The sequence below is a fragment of the Lytechinus pictus genome, chromosome 1, assembly GCF_037042905.1.
Source record: "Lytechinus pictus isolate F3 Inbred chromosome 1, Lp3.0, whole genome shotgun sequence".
Taxonomy (NCBI): domain Eukaryota; kingdom Metazoa; phylum Echinodermata; class Echinoidea; order Temnopleuroida; family Toxopneustidae; genus Lytechinus; species Lytechinus pictus.
The window spans coordinates 40,051,884-40,077,274 of NC_087245.1; the positions used below are offsets into that span (position 1 = coordinate 40,051,884).

At 37.1% G+C, this 25,391-nt stretch overlaps 1 protein-coding gene across 1 annotated transcript; it reads right to left on the reverse strand.

Annotated features, from left to right (window-relative positions):
- Window positions 1-1,738: 1,738 nt before the first annotated feature.
- On the reverse strand, window positions 1,739-23,367 carry LOC129262797 (sialin-like). Its single transcript, XM_064102851.1, has 10 exons — window positions 22,877-23,367; window positions 13,956-14,143; window positions 12,460-12,693; window positions 11,757-11,844; window positions 10,772-10,867; window positions 9,986-10,110; window positions 8,705-8,854; window positions 7,850-7,982; window positions 6,677-6,918; window positions 1,739-5,195 (listed from the first exon to the last, which is right to left on the reverse strand). The coding sequence occupies exons 1-10, from the start codon at window positions 23,001-23,003 to the stop codon at window positions 4,944-4,946; spliced, it is 1,635 nt and encodes a 544-aa protein (XP_063958921.1). The 5' UTR covers window positions 23,004-23,367; the 3' UTR covers window positions 1,739-4,943.
- Window positions 23,368-25,391: the final 2,024 nt, after the last annotated feature.

A 25,391-nucleotide genomic window follows, 5' to 3' on the forward strand; every position in this document is an offset into this window, starting at 1 on the left:
TAATTAATTGCGCTTTAATAGTAAGTAGATGCAGGTGCAACACACACCGGGCCTACTGGTTAAATACGCACTGCTGCTGCAGATATGCCCAATTGAGTGATTTTCCTTTTTTCCTTTTGTATTCTTTCCTCATTTTCATAGATTAGCGTAGGAAACAATTGATCATTGTTTGGATTTTCGCTAACTTCCAAGACGTTGTACAACAAGAGAAGCGAATATTCAGTGAAAGAAGGTGACACTCTATTCAACTCGTTGAATAAAGCATGTTTCTTTCACCTCATGCGAAATCTCACACCATCCCACTCACGCCTATTTGCTATTTGTATGCCATTACATTATAACAATACCATTACATTATAATAACCTTTCCATCCAATGGTATACAAATAGCCAATAGGCTATTTCTCTTATGACCAAAAATGCTATTCAAATTTGTAAAGCAATATTATTCCCTGCAATTTAATTAATTGCGCTTTAATAGTAAGTAGATGCAGGTGCAACACACACCGGGCCTACTGGTTAAATACGCACTGCTGCTGCAGATATGCCCAATTGAGTGATTTTCCTTTTTTCCTTTTGTATTCTTTCCTCATTTTCATAGATTAGCGTAGGAAACAATTGATCATTGTTTGGATTTTCGCTAACTTCCAAGACGTTGTACAACAAGAGAAGCGAATATTCAGTGAAAGAAGGTGACACTCTATTCAACTCGTTGAATAAAGCATGTTTCTTTCACCTCTTGCGAAATCTCACACCATCCCACTCACGCCTATTTGCTAGTTGTATACCATTACAATATAACAATACCATTACACTATAATAACCTTTCCATCCAATGGTATACAAATAGCGAATAGGCATGGTTGTGATGGTACGAGATTTCCCATGAGGTGAGAGAAGGATGAGCCGAGTTGAACAGAATGCCTCTTTCTTTCACCGAATGCAAAATGTCGCACCATTGCACAAATAAGAATATTCACCATATTGTGTTGTAAAATGCCTCAGGAATTGGCAAAAATAAGAATAATAATCAATTTTTTTTCCTATGTTCATCCATAAAAATGAGAAAGAAATATTGAAAAGAAAACGCAAAATCCCTAAGATGTGCATCTGATCTGCAGAAGCGGTGCGTATTTAGCCAGTCAAGCCCTACGCGTATTGCACCCGCATTTATACTAAGCACAATGAAGTGAATCGTACTTATTGACATCAAGACCGTGCGTGCACTGGAACATTTTGGATGGTACGTGTGCAACGGTACATATGTTTGTAGCTAAGTAGGGGTTGTACAATAACCGCTATGGTACAAGGGGTCAGCAGCCAAGCACAATTTAAGATTTTAAGGAGGATACTATTTGGATAGCAAAGTTACTGTGATAGTAACTTAAATAAATGGATCCTGGTGGGTGTTTCATAAAGCTGTTCGTAAGATAAGAGCGACTTTAATCATGATCCTTTCATTTGGTAAATGGTATACACCATTTGTGATTATTCAGCGCGTAAGAAAGGCTCTCCAGTCGTTCTTAAAGTCGCTCTTAACGTATGGACAGCTTTATGAAACGGCCCCGGGCCATTTTGTTTTTTTAATGCAGTGCTTTGAAACAAAGTCTACTTTGTTAAGTCAACTATGTACCTATGGTCACTCTGTGACTTTTGCATCAATCCTCTGGAAGTAATAAAAGGGGGGGAAAACAGTTACACGTCGGTTAACTTTGTAATAAAAAAATAAGATAAGACGTTGCATAAGTTTAATACGAAAGACTTATTGTCTAAAAATGATGGTATAAACGATTCCAAAATTCAACGGGAGGGCAATTAAGCAATGACCTCTGCTACTTAAAAATTTAAGCTTAAGGCCTTGGTTAATTTTTCTACAGTGGATGATATTGAAAGCATGCACCATGTCAGCTGTCCGATTACTGTAAAACCGGTAATTCTCGCACAACATTTATTTTCGCGCAGCTCACAGCAAGCGCGAATTTAACATCACCGCCAATTTAAAATCCTACGCCCTGATTTTACACCTTGTCAACAACGTGCTATTTTTAGGCAGTCCGACTCGCGAACGCGTCAATGGGGATTCCCTTTGCCTTATTAGGCAGTGACCTCCGACCCGCTTGAAACAAAGGGGTGATAGCGAAACCCGTCACTGTCACTGCATTTCTGGGGAGCGTTTCATGAAGGGACTTTGTCCGACAAGTTCTGTTTTATCCGACAATTACCATACTAACAGTACCTCTCAGCCAATCAGATTTAAGGAAAGATGTCAGATCTGACAACTTGTCGGACAAAAATGTTGATGAAACGCTCCCCTGAATTCCAAGCTTCACAGTTTTAGTGCAGCACAACTTCAATTTCGTGTTTTCGTAGGAATGAAGGAAACCAAGATGTATTGCTATTTCAAACCTGCTGGTAAATCTGACAGTTTGCAGCAGTGTCTACCAAAGCCTGACAACAAAAAGCTGACTGAATCAGGGATTAAAAGCGCAATCAAAAGCAAAAGCGGGGTGAATATTCCAACTACAATGCTGGGATTAGGGCTCAAGTTGGAAAGTATGCAGCAGATAATGGTGTTATCGCAGCTTCTGAAAAAATCACAAAGGAGTTGGAGAGACCAATAAATGGAAGTACTGTGAGAGGTATGAAAAAGTGAAAGGATCTGCACCGGTGAAAACTGTGACACATCTTCTGAAACAACAGCGGGGCCGACCGCTATTGCTTACGCAAGAGGCTAATCAACAGGTGAAGCGATTTATCCGGAGTATTCGTGAAACTGGAGGTGTTGTTTCGACCAGGGTTGTGATTGCTACAGCGAAAGGCTTGTTTAAGAAATCCAATCCTCCTATATTAGCAGAATATTTAAACTTGAGAAATCGTGGTCTCGCAGCATTCTTCAGCGTATGAACTATGTCAAAAGAAAAGGAACAAAATCCGCCAGAAGATTTCGATATCATCGAAGGCAAATTTCATCGCCGTATTGGACGCTGTGTCCGAAAATACGAAATCCTGAACGAGTTGATAATAAACTGGGACCAAACTGCAGTCGAAGTTGTACCTAGTAGAAACTGGTCACTCAACCAACGGGGTGAGAAACAAATCGATGTGAAAGGCATCGACGACAAACGTCAGTATACTGCGCTGCTCGCCTGGACCACATCGGGAAAAATGCTACCACCTCAGATCATCTGCCAAGGTACAACTGACAGATGTCACCCAAATATCGCCTTTCCAGAGGACTGGGATGTTACACATACGGCTTCACATTGGAGCAATTCTGAGACTATGGGATAATATTTAGACAAGATAATAATTTCATAAGAGAAGCATACCCAGGAGCAGCTTAACATCACAGCAAAACCACTGCTGATATTTGACGTCTTCCCTGCTCACAGAACTGATGACATGCGCAAGAAGATTGAAGAATCAGGTGCATTGTCCGTGTACGTCCCCGCTAAATGCACAGATCAGTTGCAGCCACTTGACGCGACAGTCAACGGCAAGTACAAGGACCTGATGCATGGTCAATTTCAAGAGTGGTACTACCAGAAAATTACCAGTGGTCTTGAAGAAGGCAAAGAAATCAAAGAGATGGCAAAATCTGTGGATCTACGCGACAGTCAAACGGCAAGTACAAGGACCTAATGCATGGTCAATGTCAAGAGTGGTACTACCAGAAAATTACCAGTGGTCTTGAAGAAGGCAAATAAATCGAGGAGATCGAAAAATATGTGGATCTATGCACCAGCAAGATCAAGCCGGTACATGCGCAGCGGCTGATTCGAGTTCAAGATGCTATCAATCATGAAACCGAGCTCATCAAACAGGGATTTAATAAAACTGGAATAGCGAAAGCTGTCGAGAATGCAAGGAAAGAGCCAGTTCCAGCATTTGACGACAGTGATGCTGAGGATGGTGATTGGGAGTAAACTAAACTCATGAACAAGCTTTGTAAAAATGTTGAATTCATGATCTAACTTTCTGTAAACTTGTTTACTTCTTGCACCATTTATTATTGTTATTGTTGTTGTTGTTGTTATTATTATTATCATTATTATTCTTATCATTATCATCATCATCATCATCGGACACATGTGACTTTGTAAATAGGTTGAACTTCACAAACTAAACTTTTTGTGAACTTGTTTACCATTTGGACCATTTATTAGATACATTTTGGAAATTTCGTGGATTTATCTTGGAATATACTGTATAGTTGCTTTGCTGGAGCTGCATGGGATGTCAAATCTACAAGTATTTGGAAGCTGGAGAAAGACCGGCTGCATCGGTGAGTACCGTACATAAATTTATTCACGTAATCATCCCATACACTCACTCCACCCCAGCACTGAACACGTGCGCTGTTGTGTGTTGTGACAAAATTTCTCACAGGCATTTAAAAACCTTCATGCACGGTCATTCAACACCGCTGCAATTCAACACGTGCGCTTTACTTGACAGATATTTCTCATGCGCGAAAACAACATCCCGCGAAATATGTTGCTAATGTTGTGTGGTGCGAAAATTTAATCGTGCGAAAATTACCCGTTTTACAGCAGGTTGCTTCCATTCTAAATCTATCATATAATACATGTACTTATCATTGAGCATATTCATGTATTCTATCCACTGCTATTGATGTCTTATTATTTGGAGGGATTTTTGTCTTACAATCACATTTAATATTGCACCATCATAAAAAAACCTGGGGGGTGTTTCACAAAGATTTAAACATGACTTAAGTCACACTTAAATGCCGACGCGTACATGATATGCAACGCGCGATCTTATTGATAGATACGCAGTAGTGCGCGTCCTCATGTCACGATCTGACCAATGCGGTCAAGCCTTTCATACCGTACGCAACTCGGTATTTAAGTGCGACTCTAAGTCATACTTAAGTCTTTGTGAAACACCCCCCTTGCATGTTTATCACTACTGCCTGATTAAGACATCACAACACCGCTATTCCCAGTGTGTGATAATCCACCGTTAATACTATTACATTTGTCGTACTGGCAGTATGGAAGGCCATCCGTGTCTTTATCACCACCGGGAGGTCGGTAGGGTTTGGTCTGGAGCTCCGGGTCGGCCCAGGGTTGAAGCTCGCCGGTGCCCATGAAGAGGTAGGTGACGGCGCCGAACATGTAAACACCAAAACAGACCCAGAATGCAATCTGCCATTGAGAGATGTCGTACTGCAAAGGGAAATGAGAAGGCAATATGAGTGCAAATATTGACTCATTTCCAAGGGAAATCTAGATGTACTTCAGGGTAATAAAACATATATGCTCCTGTGATATTGCTCCAGTCTTAATATCTCAGAGGGCATGGGGTTAGATCGAGTTAACATTGTAATAGATTTTCGGTTCAGAATAATGTAAATTTAAGGATTATGGTTTATTTAGTTTTGGAGCTACAGTAAGGTTTTGTGTTTGGCTTAACGTGCAGATATTCCATCAGAGCGATTGTCGCCAGAGCAATTGACATGGAACCATACGTCAGAACAGAAGAAGGGTGATCAAACAGATCAAACCAAATTATTCATATTATACAGGATAAGAAATTTTTTCTTTTTTTACCTAAATTCAATTCATTCAATTCAATTCAATTCAGGTTTATTGCAAAAAACATGATTGGCAGTCACAGACTGAATTGTACATGTTTACACAATGCCAATATATAACAATAATCAAAATTACTAAGATAAACAATGAATATACAAATTAAAATTACATATGTGCAGCTAAAAAATTGAGTTAAAATGGATAAAAAAAATAAAATGATAGATAATACAATATTGCACATTCATTACACAAATTTCAAACTTGTTTATCATGGTACTTATTTAATAATCTTGTCAGACTTGGAAGAGCACTGTTCTGAAATCTTTTTTACATGGAATCTCCTTATATTTATTCATATGTCGTAAATTGAAAGTGTTTGTTTTCAGTGGAGGTAACCAGTTTTTGTACAATTGATTCATTTCTAACTTTAAAGCGAAATCTGTGGTAAGTTTTACTCTTCGACTTTCAAGTGATGTCAAATTTAAGGTATTTAGAGTCATGTCATAAGATAGATAAAATACAACAATTACCTTAACACTTGGTGATCTAGAGTTTATCTATCTCTTTCCTAGAAATTACAAGTACATAGACAATTAACCAGAATAAGGAAACGCAAGCTTCATCACTGGGAAGCCCATCCCCCAACCCCCCCTCCTTTTTTTTTTTACAATATCACACAAATCAATTTTATAACCGAGGTTGGATTCCACTCCATCTAGGCCACCTTTGAGCCAGTCTCCAAAATTCAAGTTGCAACTTTCCGTGATGTAGCCGAAGCTGGTAGTTCTGAGTGATGAGACCGCTGGAGATAAAAACAAATTCTCATAGACTTTGTACACATGACAAGGGCCAAGGCCGAGGCCGGCAAACTGTGGCCTCAAGGCTGGCCATCCCTGATACCCTCCACGCAAACATTAATTACCTCGTTGCGCAAGGTGCTGAGGCCAAGTGGTCAAGGGTGCCCAACTACACCATGAAAGTCTAGGTTTCGATTCCCGACACGGGCATTTATATCTACATTTCTCTTTATCTTGCATCAAACAAATGAAAATGCTTTTATGCATTATTGGACACCAACGTGTGCACAAGTTTTTAAAAAACAAAAGAATTACCTCATTGGTGACGTAGAGCCCGACCAGAGAAGGGCCTAGGATTCCTGGGATGGTCCCGATGGTGTTGGTAATGCCCATGAGAACACCCCCATAGGCCGGTGCGATGTCCAGATGATTGACATTGAAGCCGGACATAGCCAGCCCTCCTGTTCCCACGGCCAGGGTTAGGAACGCCACAGCCAAAACATGGTTGCAGCCTATGTACCCGGTAATTACTAGGAACACGGCTGGTAATACAAGACCTGCAACAAAGAAATAAAATGGTCTTAAGAATGGTCAAATTAATTATGACTTAAGGTAGGGACAGTGATTTTCCGTTTTACCGGTAAATAAAAGGGAAATTCCATTTGGTTCTTGTACTTTTCATGTAAAAATTCATGGAATTCACCTTTGCAAATGGAATTCAGGTTTTTGCTGTGTACATTTTCAGTGACAAAACGGAATTTCCATTCTTAGATCAAGTTGAAACGGAATTACCGATTTTCAGAAATGGAAAAGACAATTTTTTTTAATGGAAAATCACTGTCTCTATTAAGGACATAGCCAGATTTGCAAAAGCCGTGATAAAGTATTTATAGTTTCACTGCAACAAAATGTCCAAAACTATTATCATTATCAACAGAGAATATACTATACTTTAGTGAAATACACAATGTCATTCCCATAAGACTCCATACAGGAAACTTTTTTCATCCCAATCGAATTCAAATAATAATAATAATAATAGCTGGATTTATAAAGCGCTTTTTGCCCGAGGATACAAAGCGCTGCTATTATTACCCCGGCTTTAGCTCGAGCTACCATCACCGGCGCTCAGTGCATGCAAGGAATTATTCCTGCCGGGTACACATTCACCTCACCTGGGTCGAGTGTGGCACAGTGTGGATACATTTCTTGCTGAAGGAAAACAAAACAATAACAAACACCTAAACTTACGTATCTTGCAAAACTCTGCATTTTGGGGCAGGAATCCTGCTTAAAGGCACTATGCATCTTTTCATAGTGGTTTTCCTGCTTTCCTCATTTTTTTTAATCTATGAAGAAATGTGAGAATTGGTAATGAAAGACCATTAGCGGGATTCCCCCCCAAAAAGACAAGACTTTTGACGAGGTACATGTACCTTAATCTGCTCTATTCAGTACAGCTCCTTTAATTTTAAACACACCTCTTACCTAGAGTATTCATTAGTTTCCTTGTATTAGTTGTTGATAGTATATAGCGTCCACGAAGGAAGTCTGCTACCTGACCACCAGCATTGATCATGATCCACATAACTAAATAAGGCACAGCAGCTAAAAATCCACTCTGAAAAGAGTGAAAGTAAATTAAATGAATAAATGACATATCTTGCATAAGATCATAAGATTAGGATTAATTATTTCTAAAGTTGATAGAAGAAAATTGATGGCATTTTCCCATAGCATAAATTTCAATGTCTAATACTCTACATATCGAATCAATATTCATAGTTGTGAGAGAACAATGAATGTAGGAGTCTCTATACATGTGCATGGATATTACATCAAATAGAATTGGGACATGTGCATTTCAAATGAATATTTTCATATTATACCGGTATATGATAAAACCAACTGTCTGTATTCATTTGAATAATGCATGATAAAAAAAACCCGTATCCATCTATTTAGGCAAGTTTGTTTTTAAAACTAGTATAATATTTCAATTTCTTAGGCATTGTGTCATTATGCAAATGATTATCATATATTCTTGTACTTGTTTTGTAAAAGATTCTAAAATTCAGCCTTTGGCTGCGAATGAATTTTCAAATAAACCATTACCAGAATCAAATCTCATTATATGTTGGGGTTTTTTTACTGTTAATTGATAAAGAAAAGAGGGGGAGCATTCATGATGTATCTCAGCCAATCACGTGCAAGGATTTCAGTAGCTTGAAACGGTTTTTAACTGACGTCACTGACAATTTAATGCTCCTACAGTGTGGCAACAAATCACGAGGTGATAAAAACTGATTTGCTTTCATCAAGTAAAAAATGTTTGAAACTTACTTGTGATATATCGAAGCCAAGTCCAAATTTCAAGTAGGAAGGTAGATTGGTCAGCAATGTGTAGAAACCAAAATTGTTTGAAAAATGGGATAAGCTGATCGCTAATAGTCTCACTGATGTCAACATCTGGAGCCATGGCACCTTTAATTTCTGTTTATTAATGAAAAATTCAGCCATTAGAAACATTTCCATGACAATATCAGAACATCATTATCGTACGTGGTAGTTGCAAGGATGACATCAAAAGAGAACTGCTTTAACTATCATACTATATACTATGCTACACACGTTTGCACTCTCCTTCTGGCCCCCCTCTCTTTCTGACCCTTTCTCTCTTCTTATATATCTGTGTGTGTGTGTGTGTGTGTGTGTCTCCCTCTCTGTCTGTCTCTCCCCACTTATCTTTGACCTCTCAGTCTCTTCCTCTCTCGCTCCCCTTTCAGTACTTTATTCTTTCTCTCTCCCCTCTATTCTTCGTCATGTCTTTGTTTTCTTTTGCGTTTTTAGTATCGTGCCGTATCTCTGTAATCTTTTTATTATTTCTCGCTATTACTCACCATCTTATTATTATTCCCAATATTCTATTTTAACTTATTGCATTTTCTTACGCCTACACATGCGAATGAGTACCAAATTTTCAAATGTTTGATATATTATCTTAGGGGATCCACGCTCTACAAGCAATGCTTTTTAGTGGATCCCCTCATTTCCATGTAAGATTTTGTTAAAACTATTTTACAAATGTTTTGGAGCTCGTAATTGATTTGTAATCATTGTTATCATATTTCATTTGTATTTGTTTATATTTATGATGTATGTTTGATTTGTATTTGCTTATAATGTTGATAATGGAAATGGAAATGGAAAATAAACTTGAACTTGAATATTGTAGTACCGGTAATAGTAGTCACTATCTTCAATGTCACAGTACTACTATTACTACTATCATCAGCACTGGCGGATCCAAGGGGGGGGGGCACAGCCGGCCTGTGCCCACCCCCCCCCCCCCTTTGAGAGGCACAAATAAAATTTGTAATGTAAAAATGCCGTCAAAACAGAATTGTACCTCCCCCTTTCAAAGTAAAGACCTTTTTTTTTTTGCTTGTCAAATTTGTTCGTGGACGAAATCCCCTTAATTTTGGGTTGGAACCCTTTTTTTTTTGTTTTTTTTTTGCTTGTCGAATTTTTCCTCGGGGGAAACGTGCCCCCCTTTAAAAAAAATCCTGGATCCGCCCCTGATCATCAGAATTACTCTTTCATCATCGCTGGCTACAAGCATACCTTATCTCTGGGCTTGATTGCTTTTTGAAGGAAGAAGCGTTCTTCGGGTGAGATTCGAGGGTGTTTATCTGGTGTATCATGCACCAGTGCAATCCAGAAAATAAACCACACAACTCCAAAGACACCTGGAATACAAGAAGAAATATTACTGATGTAAACATATAATAGCATGAAGATCATACTGAAACACAATAGAAATTATAATAATATACAATATTAATAAAATTTCAATATGCATTGTTTCTAAGTGCTAGATACATGGACAAATATAATTTGAAAAGCTGACTACCAACTGCTGTCATTTTATGGTATACTACGTATGTTATACATTTATCATAAATTGTATTTTCTGATCAGGGGCGGATCCAGGAATTTCCAAAAGGGGGGGGGGGCACATTTTTCAGAGGAAAAATTTGACAAGCTAAAAAAAAAAGAAGTTTTTAACCAAAAATTAAGGATATTTCATCCCCGAAAAAATTTGGACAAGCAAAAAAAAAAAGGTCTTCACTTTCAAAAGGGGGGGGGGCACACTTCTGTTTTGACGGCATTTTTACATTACAAATTTTAATTTTGCTTCTCAAAAGGGGGGGGGGCACAGCTGGCCCGTGCCCCCTCCCCCCCCCCCCCCCCCTGGATCCGCCAGTGTTCCTGATTATGATTCAAAGTGGGACTTCGCAAGACTATTTTCAGACTTTTCCAACATGCAAAATATCATGTCTTTTTTTGGGGGGGGGGGGGTCTGTCCCCTTTACCCATCCCTTCTACCTTCCTCCAAAATATTCTTACCAAAGACATAGAAGACTGATGGCCAGCCACCAAGGAATTCGGAATTACAAAGAACGCCAGAGATCGGCAATGCTAATACTGTACCAAAATGCGCACCTGTAAACCAACACAATACAAAACAACATCATTTTATAGCTGTCAGTAAAATAGGTTAATGAATGAGGATTCAAGATGTCTTTTGATGTATTTTCAGAGCAAAACACAATGACAAAATTTGATTAGAGCTACATACGGTACATGCAAATTTTATGAACAGATTAAACTGTTCTAGAAGAATCATGAAAAGAAAGAGAATTTTGTCACTCGAATATGCAACAATAGAGGTTGTCTATTGAAACCATTCTGAGTCTATTTTCATTGCTGAAAAGGTACTGACCTGTAATTTGCTTATCTGGCTCTACAGGCGTTATCATCTACGGGGTCAAATTTCACTTAAACATTTGACAGAAAACGGTTTGGCAGAAAAGTTGCAGTGTTTTACATGTTCATTCCCATCATATTATTTCATTTTATTTAATAAGTAGTGTGATTTTTTTTTTTTTTTTTTTTTAATAATATATTCCTTGTCTTGTTTATAAAACTTTAGCACTTCTTTTTCTCCTAGAGTCAGTGGTATTAACTCTTTTTATGCATAAATCAACAACTGACTTATCTTTTCAGTTACACCAAACCAATATACCGTAGTCCCTCAGGGGCCCGTCGCAGGAAGAGTTGCGATCAAACGCAACTCAAACAATCTTGCACAACTTGATTTTCAGCCAATGAGGCACCCGTATTCGCGACTTGCGCTTGATATTTTAACTTGCGTTTAAACGCAACTCTTTCTGCAACAGGCCCCTGGAAAAGTAATTATCAATTAGATTTATGAAGAAATCATAAAAATTGTTAATAACAATCTACGATTCTAAAAAGGATTTGACTGAAACTGGCTTAGTAACATGAACTTTTTTTCTTTTTTTTCAAACTTTTTCAAATCAAGTCTTACCTGCATATGTGAATGTTAGAAGACGACTCCTCTCAACGGGGGGAGCCCAGTGAGCCCACATAGCATTCATGGCTGGAAATGTGACACCCTATTAAAAAGGGAATTGAGAAACTATTTGGCTCAATTTCTTGGGGAGTACAAAATGAAATCAATGACTTGCATGTGATGGAAAGCACAAGATACAACATAATTTCTAGTACTGTATGTTGTCCAAGGTTTAGAGTGTTGATGTGTCATAAGTTCAAAGGTCATTGATGATTGAAATTTACACTTGTAAAATGGGGCAAGCAATAATACACAAATTCTGAACCATAAGCTCAGCTAAATGAAAAGAAAAAAGAATATGAGATTTGCTACAAATAAGCCTCTTTACTACTTCAAAACTCAATGGGATAGCTTATTGAATTTCAATAATCACTAACCTTTCTAGTTTGATAATGGGCGTTTCTTTGTCTATTCTTCTCCCTCTTCCTCCACTTCCACTTCCTCTTCCTTTCATTCTTCTTTTAAATCCTTTTCCTTTTTTTTCTTCTTCTATTATAATCATCATCAATACTGGGGAGCGTTTCATCATCATTTTTGTTGAAGTCTTCGAATCTGACAACTATCCTTGATTGGCTTATTACTATAAAATGGGACTTGTCGGACCTTTCGACAAGTCCTTTCATGAAAAGCTCCCCTGAACTGAAATCTTTGGCCTCACCTCTCCTATGCCTGCAATGACCCTGACGACGATGAGCCAAGCCAGACCAGCCCTGGCAGCGACAGGGGTCAGGAGGGTAAACACTGCCGTACAGAGCACCCCCGACCCGAAGAGCCACTTGGCCCCCATCAGATCGGCCAAGAAACCCCCGGGGATCTGGGTCAGGATGTAGCCATAGAAGAAAGAAGCAAGGATCTGCTCTTTGGTGTTTGAATCCCAATTAAACTCTCCTTCCTGTCACAAAGAAACATGGAGATAGGGGTGAGCTCAAAGATAAGAAGTGGTAAAGGGAGGAGCAAACAAAAGACAATTGGGGATGAGCTCAAAGATAAGTAATGTTTAAGGGAGAAGCAAACATAAAAAAAGTGGGGATGAGCTCGAAGATAAGTAGTGGTCAAGGGAAGAGCAAACAGAAGACAAAAAAGAGATGAACTTAAAGATAATGTAAGTACAGTGTAGTAAAGGGAGGAGTAAAGAGTAAACATTAGGAGATAAGAAAAGTAATTGTAAAGGGAGAAGAAAAGAGAATACAAAAGAATATAAGCACAGAGATAAGTAGTAGTAAAGTAACAAGCAATGAGAGGCAGAAGATGAGCTCAAAGATAAGTAGTGGTAAAATGATATGTTAACAGAAAATAAAAGAAGATAAGTTCAAAGATAAAGAGTGGTAAAGGGACAAGAAAGCAGTTCAGGAGATGATGGGGGAGAGGAAGAGAAAGAGGGAAACGATTAGAGAGGATGCCGAAGAAGAACAAAAGAGAAATAAGCAAGTGGGATAGAGGCAAAGGAAGATAGAGAACAGTGAAAGAGGTAAAAATAAAAGCAAACAGAATCAAGAATTTTTAATGTTCTTGTTAAATTATTTTTCTTCTGGTTTAAAATCTATATAAAATGTAGACATTCCAACAGAACAAAAATGTTCTAGACAGAGGGTTGCTTGAAAGAATTCTAGATCGGGGGGGGGGGGGCACTTCCACTGACGAGTGGATACCATGCGTGGCCATGAGGTTTCAAAAAGCACCCTAAACAAGCATTTTCCATGTTCTGAAAATGCACCCTTTAACAAGTATTGGCATGTGAAACGCTATCCTTAACAAGTATTGGAAACAAAACGGTACCCTTGACGAGTAGGCCTATTCCCTTAATTGACCCCCTAAACAAGTACAACGATATTTTAATTCTTATGTCACGGACGTTAGCTTTACCTTTACTTTCATAGTTTCATTGGGTTTAGTACCGCCCCTCACACCTCGCTCAAATCGGACCAGAAACACGTAGCGTTGGGGCAAAAAGTACATCCTTTAAACCCTCGCAAAACAGAAAGTTTTCCTAGCGAAATATATACAATTTTTTTCATATTCAGTGTTTTTGACACCCTTATTCATTACATTCGTAACGTGCCCTATCTTGAAAAAGAGATCTTTTTACGTGTTTTTTGGACACGCATGGTATCCACTCGTCAATGGAAGTGCCCCCCCCCGGGTTCTAGATCCTACCTTCTTTGTTGAGTTTGCTGATAGCGAGTCATTGACTGGGCAGCTGATCTGGGTGCTGTTGACTTCGGTCGTACTGTTCACCATGTCTGCTAAGGCAACACTGAGGTTCACTCTCATGGCATAGACATTGATGAATCCCAAGAACCCCAGGAATGCAAGCATATGACGGGCAGATATAAGGCCAGGAACTAGGATTAAAAATTGGGAGATATCGATGATGGTTATTTTTCATTTTTTTGTTACGGAAAGCATGAAGACAGATGATATCATGTCCTCTATAAATGTACAATTTGATTTTCCCAAATTCTACTGTGAACTTATTTTAGATCTTGTTTACTCACAAATTTGGGCAAAGCTGGTTTTTAGCGGTGGCCCAGGGAAGCAGAAATTCATCTCAGGAAACATATTGACAATTATTAAGTTATGGTGGCTCGATCCAGGTAATCAACAGTTTTATGTGTGCATTTGCTTTTCAGATCTTGCATAGATTTTGTCAACTCTCTGCAAGTCTTGTTTTATTTCAACCAGCAGGGGCGCTGATCCTAATTTGGATTGGGGGTAAGTTGAAGTGAAAAAATGTCAACAATTTCTCTAAAATAATTTGGCATGCAGAGTGCACCAAATTATTATAGGGCAATTCCATAAAATAATCAACCTTTTTTGTACGTCTGACCCCATTTTTTCTCATGGTCATTTGACAGCATTTACAGACTGTCATAGGAACCAGAAATCAGAGACAGAAAATTTCATGAAGGTCCCACACAAAGGGGGTCGGACGTATATATCTCATGGAATTACCCAATACATAATTTCGCATACAGAGTGAGCTGAAAAAAATGTATTATTTTGGATGTTTAATAGAATGTTTACACTAAATTTATTGGTTTTTTAGAGCTTTCCAAGGCTTTTCAAAAAATATATTTGCATTGCATATACATGTCGACCAAAAATATTTTAATTTATGATTAGGTGGATCAAAGCATCCGACAACACAAAGTCAGCATGCCTATGCACAACATTGAGAGGGGGACCCCAGATTTTTAAATGCACATTCATATGTTACAAACGAATAGCTTTGTCTCACACATGCATGTTCTTTCAACAACAATCTTGTCACATTACTTTCTTTATTGGCATTGTTTTTGTCTCTTTTGGGGCTTATTTCATGCCCTAGGAGTCTCATCAGTCACTGGATTTTAAAAGCTCAAAGTTAAAGAACATCTTAGCCATGAGGCTCCTAAAGAGTAACAAGTGGAACGCCTCTGGCAGTCTCGCCTGCATTACGCGATTTAATATAGCAGCAGTGCTAACTTTGAAAACTACTATAAAATAATCATTCACAAAAACACCATTCATATAATGACATAATACCACATTCATTGACCATAAATGACATTTGAACAGTGACTTAAGGACGTTCCACAGTTAAAGTGAAATCCATGTCATTTTCACCAAACTTTGCACATAGATACTTTAGAACCTTAATATTCGAAATATGCAAAAATTAACATAGGTCCATGTGCTTGATTTTTTGCTATAGAGCTTCAAAGTTCACCCAAATTGATGTTTTTAAGAATTGCGCATTCAAAAGAATTTGGCATTTTTAGACCGCCCAAGATTACTACAATGAGTTAAAACCTCTATTACTCAGTCAAAATACATGAAAAAGTCATCAAATTTCGCAAGAGAGTTAATAATTGTATCGTTAGAATGGAGAATATATTTATAGTTCTATTTGTTTGCAATTTTAAGTTTAACAGCACTGTCAGTTCTCAAAAATGGCGTAAAAGATAACAAAATCCCAATCTAAAAAATGTAAAATTTCAGTAACAAACTACAAACGTACAATAAATGCTGCACTTTATTCAAAATCCATGTCATTTTCACCAAAATTTGCAGAGTTGAAGAGGAAGGTATACCTAAGAGGTACAAACATTAAAAAATAGGGGTTCATGTGCTTGTTTTTAAACTATCACCATTTTTATTAGAGCAAATGTGCTTTTTAAAACACCAAAAATGCGCCGAATGCTTAGTATCTATGTGAAGAAAAAATCAAAACCACTCTACCATTTATTCAAACTCGGGCTAATATTCGTGATTCTTGGCAGCACTGCAGAGTAAAGTATTTTGAAATTGTAGAGAATATTTTTTTGAATGGTCCATGGGATAATTCCATTTTTTATATTCATGAAATAACGCATCGGATCTGCAGTTAAAGTGCAGAAGATGAGAAAAATCAGCTCATACCCGCAGCTAATTAATCACCTGTTCATCCATTGTGACGTCAGCGCGCAGAGTGTAAATTATGCGCAGATCATAATGTGCACAAACATAACTGTGGAACGTCCTTAAGACTTGTCAACTACACCGATGTCCACATTTCATTCACTCTATCCATAAACTTTCAAAGTTATGATGGCAATTAAACAATTACCCCAACATGGCCTAAGTTTATTGACCTTTAATGACCTTTGACCATGGTCATGTGACCTGAAACTCCTACAGGATGTTTAGTGATACTTGATTACTCTTATGTCCAAGTTTTATGAACTAGATGAACCATAAACTTTCATAGTTAGGATGGTAATTCAACAAATACCCCCAACATGGCCAAAGTTTATTGACCTTTAATGACCTTTCACCATGGTCATGTGACCTGAAACTCGTACAGGATGTTCAGTGATACTTGATTACTCTTATGTCCAAGTTTTATGAACTAGATCCATAAACTTTCAGAGTTAGGATGGTAATTTAACAAATACCCCCAACATGGCCAAAGTTTATTGACCTTAAATGACCATTGACCATGGTCATGTGACCTGAAACTCGCACAGGATATTCATTGGTACTTGATTAACCTAATGTCCAAGTTTCATGAACTAGATCCATAAATTTTCAAAGTTATGATAGTAATTCAACAAATACCCCCAACTTGACCAAAGTTCATTGACCCTAAATGACCTTTGACCTTAGTCATGTGACCTGAAACTCGAGCAGGATGTTCACTAATACTTGATCAACCTTATGCCCAAGTTTCATGAACTAGGTCCATATACTTTCTAAGTTATGATGTCATTTCAAAAACTTAACCTTCGGTTAAGATTTTGAAAATAATTCTCCCAACATGGTCTAAGTTCATTGACCCTAAATGACCTTTGACCTTGGTCATGTGACCTGAAACTCAGGCAGGATGTTCAGTAATACTTGATTAACCGTATGTCCAAGTTTCATGAACTAGGTCCATATACTTTCTAAGTTATGATGTCATTTCAAAAACTTAACCATAGGTTAAGATTTTATGTTGACGCCGCCGCCGCCGTCGGAAAAGCGGCGCCTATAGTCTCGCTCTGCTATGCAGGCGAGACAAAAATCATTCACTAACATATGCTTACTTCTCCACGGAGCCAGGAATTGCGTCCCATTCATGTGCGTGTACTGCGAAAAAAAATGAAATTTTCGCTCCCAAGATTTCTACTTTCCAGTTTCCTTCTAAAAGATCTAGCCCTAAAGCCTAAATCGTGTTATCCTATTTACACGGTGTAAATAGGATAAAACTTCATTTCCGACATTTCTATATTATTGATTTCATTATCGATGCAAGTATTTTACGATTCATGATATTTCTTGGCCGATGAAAGTATTTTTAAAATCTAAGTTGGCACTGCTCATGATATTGTCCCCCTCTATACGCATCTTGTATCTGGGCTACGATAACAAAGACGGCAAGATGGCGACAATAACAGGCTGTAAGTGAAACGATACTGCTCTTAATTATTTAAGTAAACGATCCTGCTCTTAAAAGAAAACGAGTATTTTGGTGTGCATACAGCAATGGCATCCCGTCCCTGGCTCCGTGAAGAGTAAGCCTACATTAGTAGAATGACTTTTACTCTCCAGGGGTCCGTTTCTCAACACCGTCATAAGACTAACTTCTTGACTAAATTGGAGATAGTGAGCTACTTGTCCGCTAACCGTTTCACGAAGCCCTCTTTGCCAAGATCGGGGACAACAACCTGACTAAATATTTATGACACCTCTGAACCTGTCATAACTTCTTTTTTAATGACGTAGTGGCATCACGTGGGTAGACTATGACATGCAAATGTGCCTCAAAATTTGAAAATTATAATCTTACGTAATCAATCATAGAAGTTGAAATTACATTGCAAAGCAGGTGTGATAGATAATTCGATAATAATTGTAAGGCACGAAAACTATAAAACTGTTGGTAAAACGCAACAAAACCATTCATTTTGAAATAGTAAAATAATTGAATTAATAAAGATTCTACCACGTCAGGTCATCCATAACTTGACTCGTATTTGTTGTTTTCGGACCCTTATCAACATTTTGATAAATTTTATCTCTAATTTATGCAAAGAATTTGTCAAATAGTGTGTTTCGGTAAAATTTTAAAAATTTATGTTCAACTATTTTTTGATGACGTTTGGAACCATAAATAAACGTATAATTATCATTATTTTACAAAGAAAACCATTTTGGTTTACTTCTGTAAACTATCAAAATTTACTGTCCCGGGGGTACCCATCTCAACGTCCACATGGCACATGTGATTTTTAAGTCATGAAAATGAATTATTCATAATTTCATTTTCTCAGCAATTGTATGCTCCAGTCTTCATAGTTTATGCATGGTACATATTTTGCCTCTGCTAGTATTATTTTGATTAGATGTATTTCGAAATTCATTACAATAATTGCAGTTTTATCATATTTTTGCTTTATAAAAAATTATGCTATTTTGTGATTAAGGCTATAAATATAATATGTCTCGTATATCACTATATACTAGTATCGATAAAGGTATTCTAGTTAGGTTAGGAAGCCGGCAGGAAGCCTTTTGTGAAACAGGTTTAGTAAGATTGGAACTAACTGTAACTCCGTTTGTCCGTGGTTGGTGGATAAAGATATGACTAACTTGTCCAGGTGTTGAGAAACGGGCCCCAGGAGCTTCCTGGCTACTACTATGGACTGGGCCGGGCTCCGGCCCGCGAAGCTAAGCGGGCCGCACTGACACGTATTGCGAGGTTAGTACAGTAGTAGTAGTATAGTCACGTATTGTATTACCGGACACTATGATTCCGGAGTCCGGACGCGCATATTACTGCGTTCTAAAACAATTTTGTACCGTAAGACTTCCGCAATTCAATTTCACATAGCAATACATAAAACAAAATTGCAAAAACAAGGCGAAAAAATCCAACTTTTACATTATTTATCTCTAAAATGACAGAAAATGCTTAAAATATCATATTACATAGTTTTGCATTAACAATTGATATATTTTCTAACGGAAATATGGGCCTGATTTGCCGAATTTCAATCTCGTCCACTCTTTCGATCGAATGATGAGGTGTGGGTGATCGTCGACGGCTAGTTCTCAAGGTACCCGTGCGCGAGGTTTACCGTGAGTAGAGCCGTCGATCGGCAGCGCGCATCGATAGAACTTGATGAGCGAGCGTCACGATACGAACGCGAGCATATATTATTGGAAAGTGCCATGGAACATGCAGCTAACAAGAAAAAATAAAATAAGTTATCAAACACGAATTTATTACCAACATCTGCTCAGATTCGATATAAAAAGCAAATAAAAACTTAGAATTTACTCATGATATGATTATAAGAAGAACAAAATCACACAAATTTGTTCTTACATCATTATAATCAAGGATATCTTTACCCGTCCGGCGCGTCCGGAATCATGATGTAATTTGTCGCGCACGAAAATAATTGTTTTTCGTGGAGGGGTATGCGGCAAATGCGATGCAAAGAAAATGGTTGGTAAATATAAAATAATTTTATCATATTCATAATTTTCATAATATTTGGAATAGCAAGTGTGAATTTTTTCTTGATTTTATTTCCTGTAGTTGTCATTTTTTAAGACAAGACAAGACAAGAAGACAAGACAATAGGATACACTGCCATACTAGTAGTACGGTCCGTAGACCAAAAGCTTCAGTCTCTGTATTTTGGTTGTTCCGCTGAACTGCGTTGGCTCACTCACCATACATAGACTGAAGCGGAGGGGGCCCCTACCTACAGCCAACGTATAGTGAACTAGCGTTTTATAGATCGCGATTTAAAACTTTTTTTAGGCAAAATTGACATTTTCATGGTTTCCATTATCAGTGTAATATAGATAACTTAAGCTAATTGCATACCTTGGGCCGGAGTTATTGAAAAAAATCCTCTGGATGATTGAGAAATCTGTCATCTAAGACATTTTCACCTGACCTGACGGTTTTTTCTTGCAAGTTGCCATCTTGAATGACGTCATTATCGTTATTAACTTTTTCATGTCTCGATTTATCGCGATTATAACTAGTATCGTTTATCTTCGTGTAGTGTATCGTATCGTATTATTTTATTCGTATATTGCCATGTATAACGTTAGGTGTGCTTGTGTCCCTTTTTAGGTCTGAATATCAAAGATTTTCAGCTCGCGCTTGGCGCTCGCATTATTTTTTATCAGTAATATACATATCCGTTTAATGGCACTGCCCTTAAAATGCCTCTATTAGTATACTCATTTTTTTTTGCTGGTCCCCCCATGCCGTGACACACGGTACGCCACTGTATGGCCAATGCACTAATGTCAACGTAAGCACGGACTGGAAATGTTTTATATTTAGACCTTAAATGCGGCAAATGTAGTAGTCATTAAAAAAAATCAATGTCACTACATACAATAATTTTGAAAAATCCGAATACAAGGAAATATATTTGGTGTATATTTATGGACTTGGAAACGGGATGATTTAGAACCATTTAATCTCCTTAAACAGGATTATTTATCTCATCAAACAGACAACGCAAGCACCAGTAGGGACTAACATTTAAGCAAATTATGTTTCATAAATAGTTCTGAAATAAAAATACACGTAATATAATTTCATATATTATAACATACTTTGTATTTTTCTCTCTGTGTTTTTCTTTCTTTCACTGCGCCTCGGGCACCCTGCCGAGTGGATTTGGCGCATTACACATCCATTATTATTATCATTATAACATAGGTCGACAATAATTCTTCTTTAACCCCACTTTCTTTCTTCCTTTCTCTTTCTCTCCTTTTTTTTCTTGCCAGCCGATTGGGTGGATCTGAATTGGCGTTCACTCTGTGTAGCATTAATTGGTCTGATTGTCTTTAAAGTTTTGCGTTTTTAGAATAGTTAGACCTAAAGGTCCTACATGAGAGTATAAAGGTCAATATGGATCTAATATTACGAGTCGTCTTAAACAAGCAGTATAGCCTCTATTGTGGTGATAATAGCGACGCAAAGGAGACACTCCCCTTTCCTTCAAATTTGAATGGTTCGATGATAAAGCCTATAATTGGAGCCCTCAAATAACACTTTGAATAGATAGCTATTGCAGAATTTTAACATCATTTCTTAGAGTTTGTTCCCCCTTTTTTTTTTGGGGGGGGGGGGGTGTTTGAAGGTTTCTTAATCAGACATTTAAATATGATAGGTATAAAGATGTTGGAAATGTCTTTTCAAAATTGACTCATATCCCCCTGAGACGACAATCATAGCAACTCTGTACAGCGATTTGAACGTATAGGCCTATACGAGAAGATCCAGGACTTGACTGTGTGGATTGCAATAATCGACGTTATACTTAATTTCAGTCAGTGTTCACATAGAAAAGATTTAAAAACATTGAAATAAACAAATGCATTCAATGTGGCCAGTCATCAGAATAGCCCAACACAAAATAAATAGTGTAAAATGAAAGAAGAATAGAAAGAATAAGGTGTAAATAAACGTAATAAATTGTGTATTTGATTTAACTGGGACTGTATGTCTGGTCAGTTGGAGTAGTGGTCTATGGGAACTTCTAACCTATAAAAATATTTTCTGTTAAAATCATTTTTTCACTCATTTTATGTTCAGTGTTAGACTAGTATGCAGATATAGCATCATATAAGTGTTTTAGTGCCATTTGATATTCAATTGAAACGATTATGTAGTATAAATAGGCCATATGTTTATACTGCTTGAATTTAAGTGATCCACAAACCTAGATCTGGGTCTAAACGATGAAAGCTGCATTTTGAATGTCAAAGTTAATACTACGGTAGTTATCATTTTCCCAATATTTTATAATAAAGTAGGCCTATTAAAAAATTAATAACCTTTGATTTCCATATCGGAAAGACGGTGAAAATCGCCGACTTTCCATGTCCAGTGGGGAGCTGGACCCACAGGTCTCTCCCGTCCTCCAAACACTGTAGCGCTTCCCGCTGGTCAGGCTTGAGAGTGAAGTGTTCCCCGAATATCCCCTTGGCTACAGCATCCATCATGCAGGCCTTTCGTTTATGCTGCTTGAACTAAAGTGATCGTTTGATTGTCGTCTGCTACTTGTGATCGTAGCGGTTTCGCTCGCATAAGGAGCAGATCGTATAATATCGAAAGCAATATCGATATCACATTCGTGATTGTTGACGCCCTCTCCGTTCGTTTGTAAATATTTCACAGTTTGGCTGCCATATTGACTATTTTGATCGTGTTCAACCCAATTAAACATCGGTAAAGTATAATTTTTCATGCCTTTTAATCTATATCGTTTAAAATATTGTCTTCACTAAATATCATGGTTTAAAAGTTTGATGGCTATACATCCTTAGATTGTAAATTCGATGTGTAAAATTACATCAAACTTTGGACTGTGAATTGACAAAAGGGTGGGAATGAGAAAACATGTGAGCCCACACGTACACCCTACCGTCGGTTAATGGGGATTACAGTAAAATGTCAGAAATTGTTGAATAAATCCCCAGAAACGACGGTTATTCCTGTCTATACGGTCCGGAGCTTTCTGCTCTGCATGCACCAGCGCGGCGCCGCGCCGCTAATATAATGAATGATCACTTATAAAAATGTTTGTTACCTTTCGGAGCGACAAGAAAATCTTCTTTCTTTTTCCTTTCTTCTGATCCTTCGATACCATTTATAAGAGGACATTGTTCGTGAGAGTCGTGCAAGCCAGCATCATTTTCACAAATATTCCCAGACATTTTGAAGAGCTAAAGAATAAGGTTAAACTTTTTTCCTCCAGAAACTAGTCAAGAGTAGACACAAGTCAGCTGATCGATCGACTCGGACTGAAGTTCCAAAACATAAATCCCGGACCCGGGACATAAATTTAGCCTCTGTGTATGAGATCCGGGTGCGAATGAGATCAAAAATGATTTGGTGAAGTCTATTCGAAAAACAAAAAAACAAATAGAAATTGTAATTCTAATAAATATTATAAAACTTTTAGTAGTCTTTTTCATTTCGCAAAATGCCAAAGTTGCATTTACACTATCCTAACGACAACCGTACAATGCATGTTAAAAAGAAATGGTCAATAACTTCAGCCTTGTTTACAACGGATGTAAATATCATGTGATCTGACCTGACAGAACGTAATCTTTTTGGACACACCCCCCTCCCCCCCTTCCACCAGGGCGGATCAAGGGGGAGGGGGCAATGGTCGCCACGGGGTTGTCTAATTACTGTGTATTGCCTTTTCATATTGATTTTTTTTATTTCATTTTTGGGAAAGGCATAGGCCAAATCATGCATGCACGTTTTCCTTTTTTTTTTATAAAGGGTTTAAACGTGTGAAGAAGTTTGGGAGAAATGATAAGAATGAAAATACAAATGTTAAAAACAAATCTTGACTTTTTCTTTGATTTTTTCTTTCTCTTCTATATAAATACCCTTCTTCATTTCATTATTTTTGCTATTGAATAACCGGTATAGTAAATGTTTTGCATATTCATTTCTCCTTTTTTTTTTTTTTTTGCTTTTGATTATATAAAGTGCAATTTTCTGTATACTATAGGACCCCATTTTAAGAGCTCTAGTTGAGCTTTGGGGTTTAACCTGTCAAGCTTAATTTGGAAGCGCTATATACTTATGCAAGATGACAAGTCAAAATACAAATAAACCCAACCAAACTAATCCCCCGTGTCCATTATGGTGAAAGTGTCAAAATATAAAGAGAAATCAAACAAGAGTGCTGGAGTTTCATGAAAATCGATTTTTACTTAGAAGAAATTTGTATTAACTATTCGCGCTTATCTTTTATTTAAATATTTTGTGAATGAAGAGCACCCAGGAAATTCAAAGAAAAGTTGACACTTGCAAAACATCATGAAATTTGAAATTTACTGTATCTTATAAAATATTTGTGCTATCATGACGAATTTGATATCAGACCAATGAGTATGTCATGCCCCTTCATCACATTGCTTTATCATCAGGAGCTGACAAATATTTAGGTGTCATTTTCCCCAAAAAAAATCTTCATATATTAGACAAATTAAAAATAAAATTTGACAAAAACATTTAATGATTGTGCTAGTTACTTCTTAATACAAACATTTCAGATTACACTTTTTTGTTCAGTGGTGACATATCATGATAGAAAATGTAATATAAGTCATAGATTTTACATTTATATATTTCTGTGAAACGATGTTTGAAAATATAACAAACAATGGAATACATTTGGCACAAATTTTACTTTTTTTCTTCAAAGAAAATCTCACCTGAAATATACTTAAATCCCCAAAACATCCAAATCATGTGGAAGAACTTAATACACTCTTTTATTTGATACCAAATTCGTCATGGAAGTATTTATATTTCTGAAGATATAGTAAATTTTACGATGTTTGGCAAGTGAACAAATTTCACTGAATTTCATGGGTGTATGTATACTTTTGGCCTCAACTGTATATACATATATATATATATATATATATATAATACGTATGGGCCAGTCAAAATTATCTTATCATATTTCAAAATACTGTATTTATTTTATTATTTTCAGTAGTATAGGGCGTTACATTTTAAGTGGTTTTGACAATTTCAGCCTTTTTTTTTTTTGGGGGGGGGGCTAGCCTATAGAATCTGCAGCCTCTTTTATTCCCAACTTGTTTGTATACAAATATAGGGGAAAATGACAATCCCGACTATTATACATAAAAAAGATGCTGTTTTATTGCTTCTATTAAGATGTACAAAACAAAACATTACATTAATTGTAATAGTTGGGAATGGAAATTATCGAAATGAAATGAGTGAAATAAATACTTAATTGTCTTTTGGCTGATAGGAAAAGAAATAATAACACTATAGTTAATTGCAACAATGGCGATCATCATGATTTAAGAGGCATCAAACGTCATGGCGAATATTTTTCATTTACATAATGAAATAGGCCCTGCAAAAGAAATAGTGAATGTATGATGCCATCAGTTCCCATATTTGCTTACTGCCAAGGATTGCCGATAAGTTTTGTGAATTTAACTGATATACAAGCCATAACTTAAGTCTTATTCAAAATCCGAATTTGTTGACATTTTCATTGTTATGTTTGTTTATTTTTTACGTTTTCTTGTTTGATA

Coding starts and splice junctions, on each gene's coding strand:
- LOC129262797 (XM_064102851.1), bottom strand. CDS start 23,003: ATGTCTGGGAATATTTGTGAAAATGATGCTGGCTTGCACGACTCTCAC. Junction 14,144..22,876: donor TTTTCTTGTCGCTCCGAAAG/GTAACAAACATT, acceptor TTTTAATCCTAG/TTCCTGGCCTTATATCTGCC. Junction 12,694..13,955: donor CAGCAAACTCAACAAAGAAG/GTAGGATCTAGA, acceptor TCTTTGTGACAG/GAAGGAGAGTTTAATTGGGA.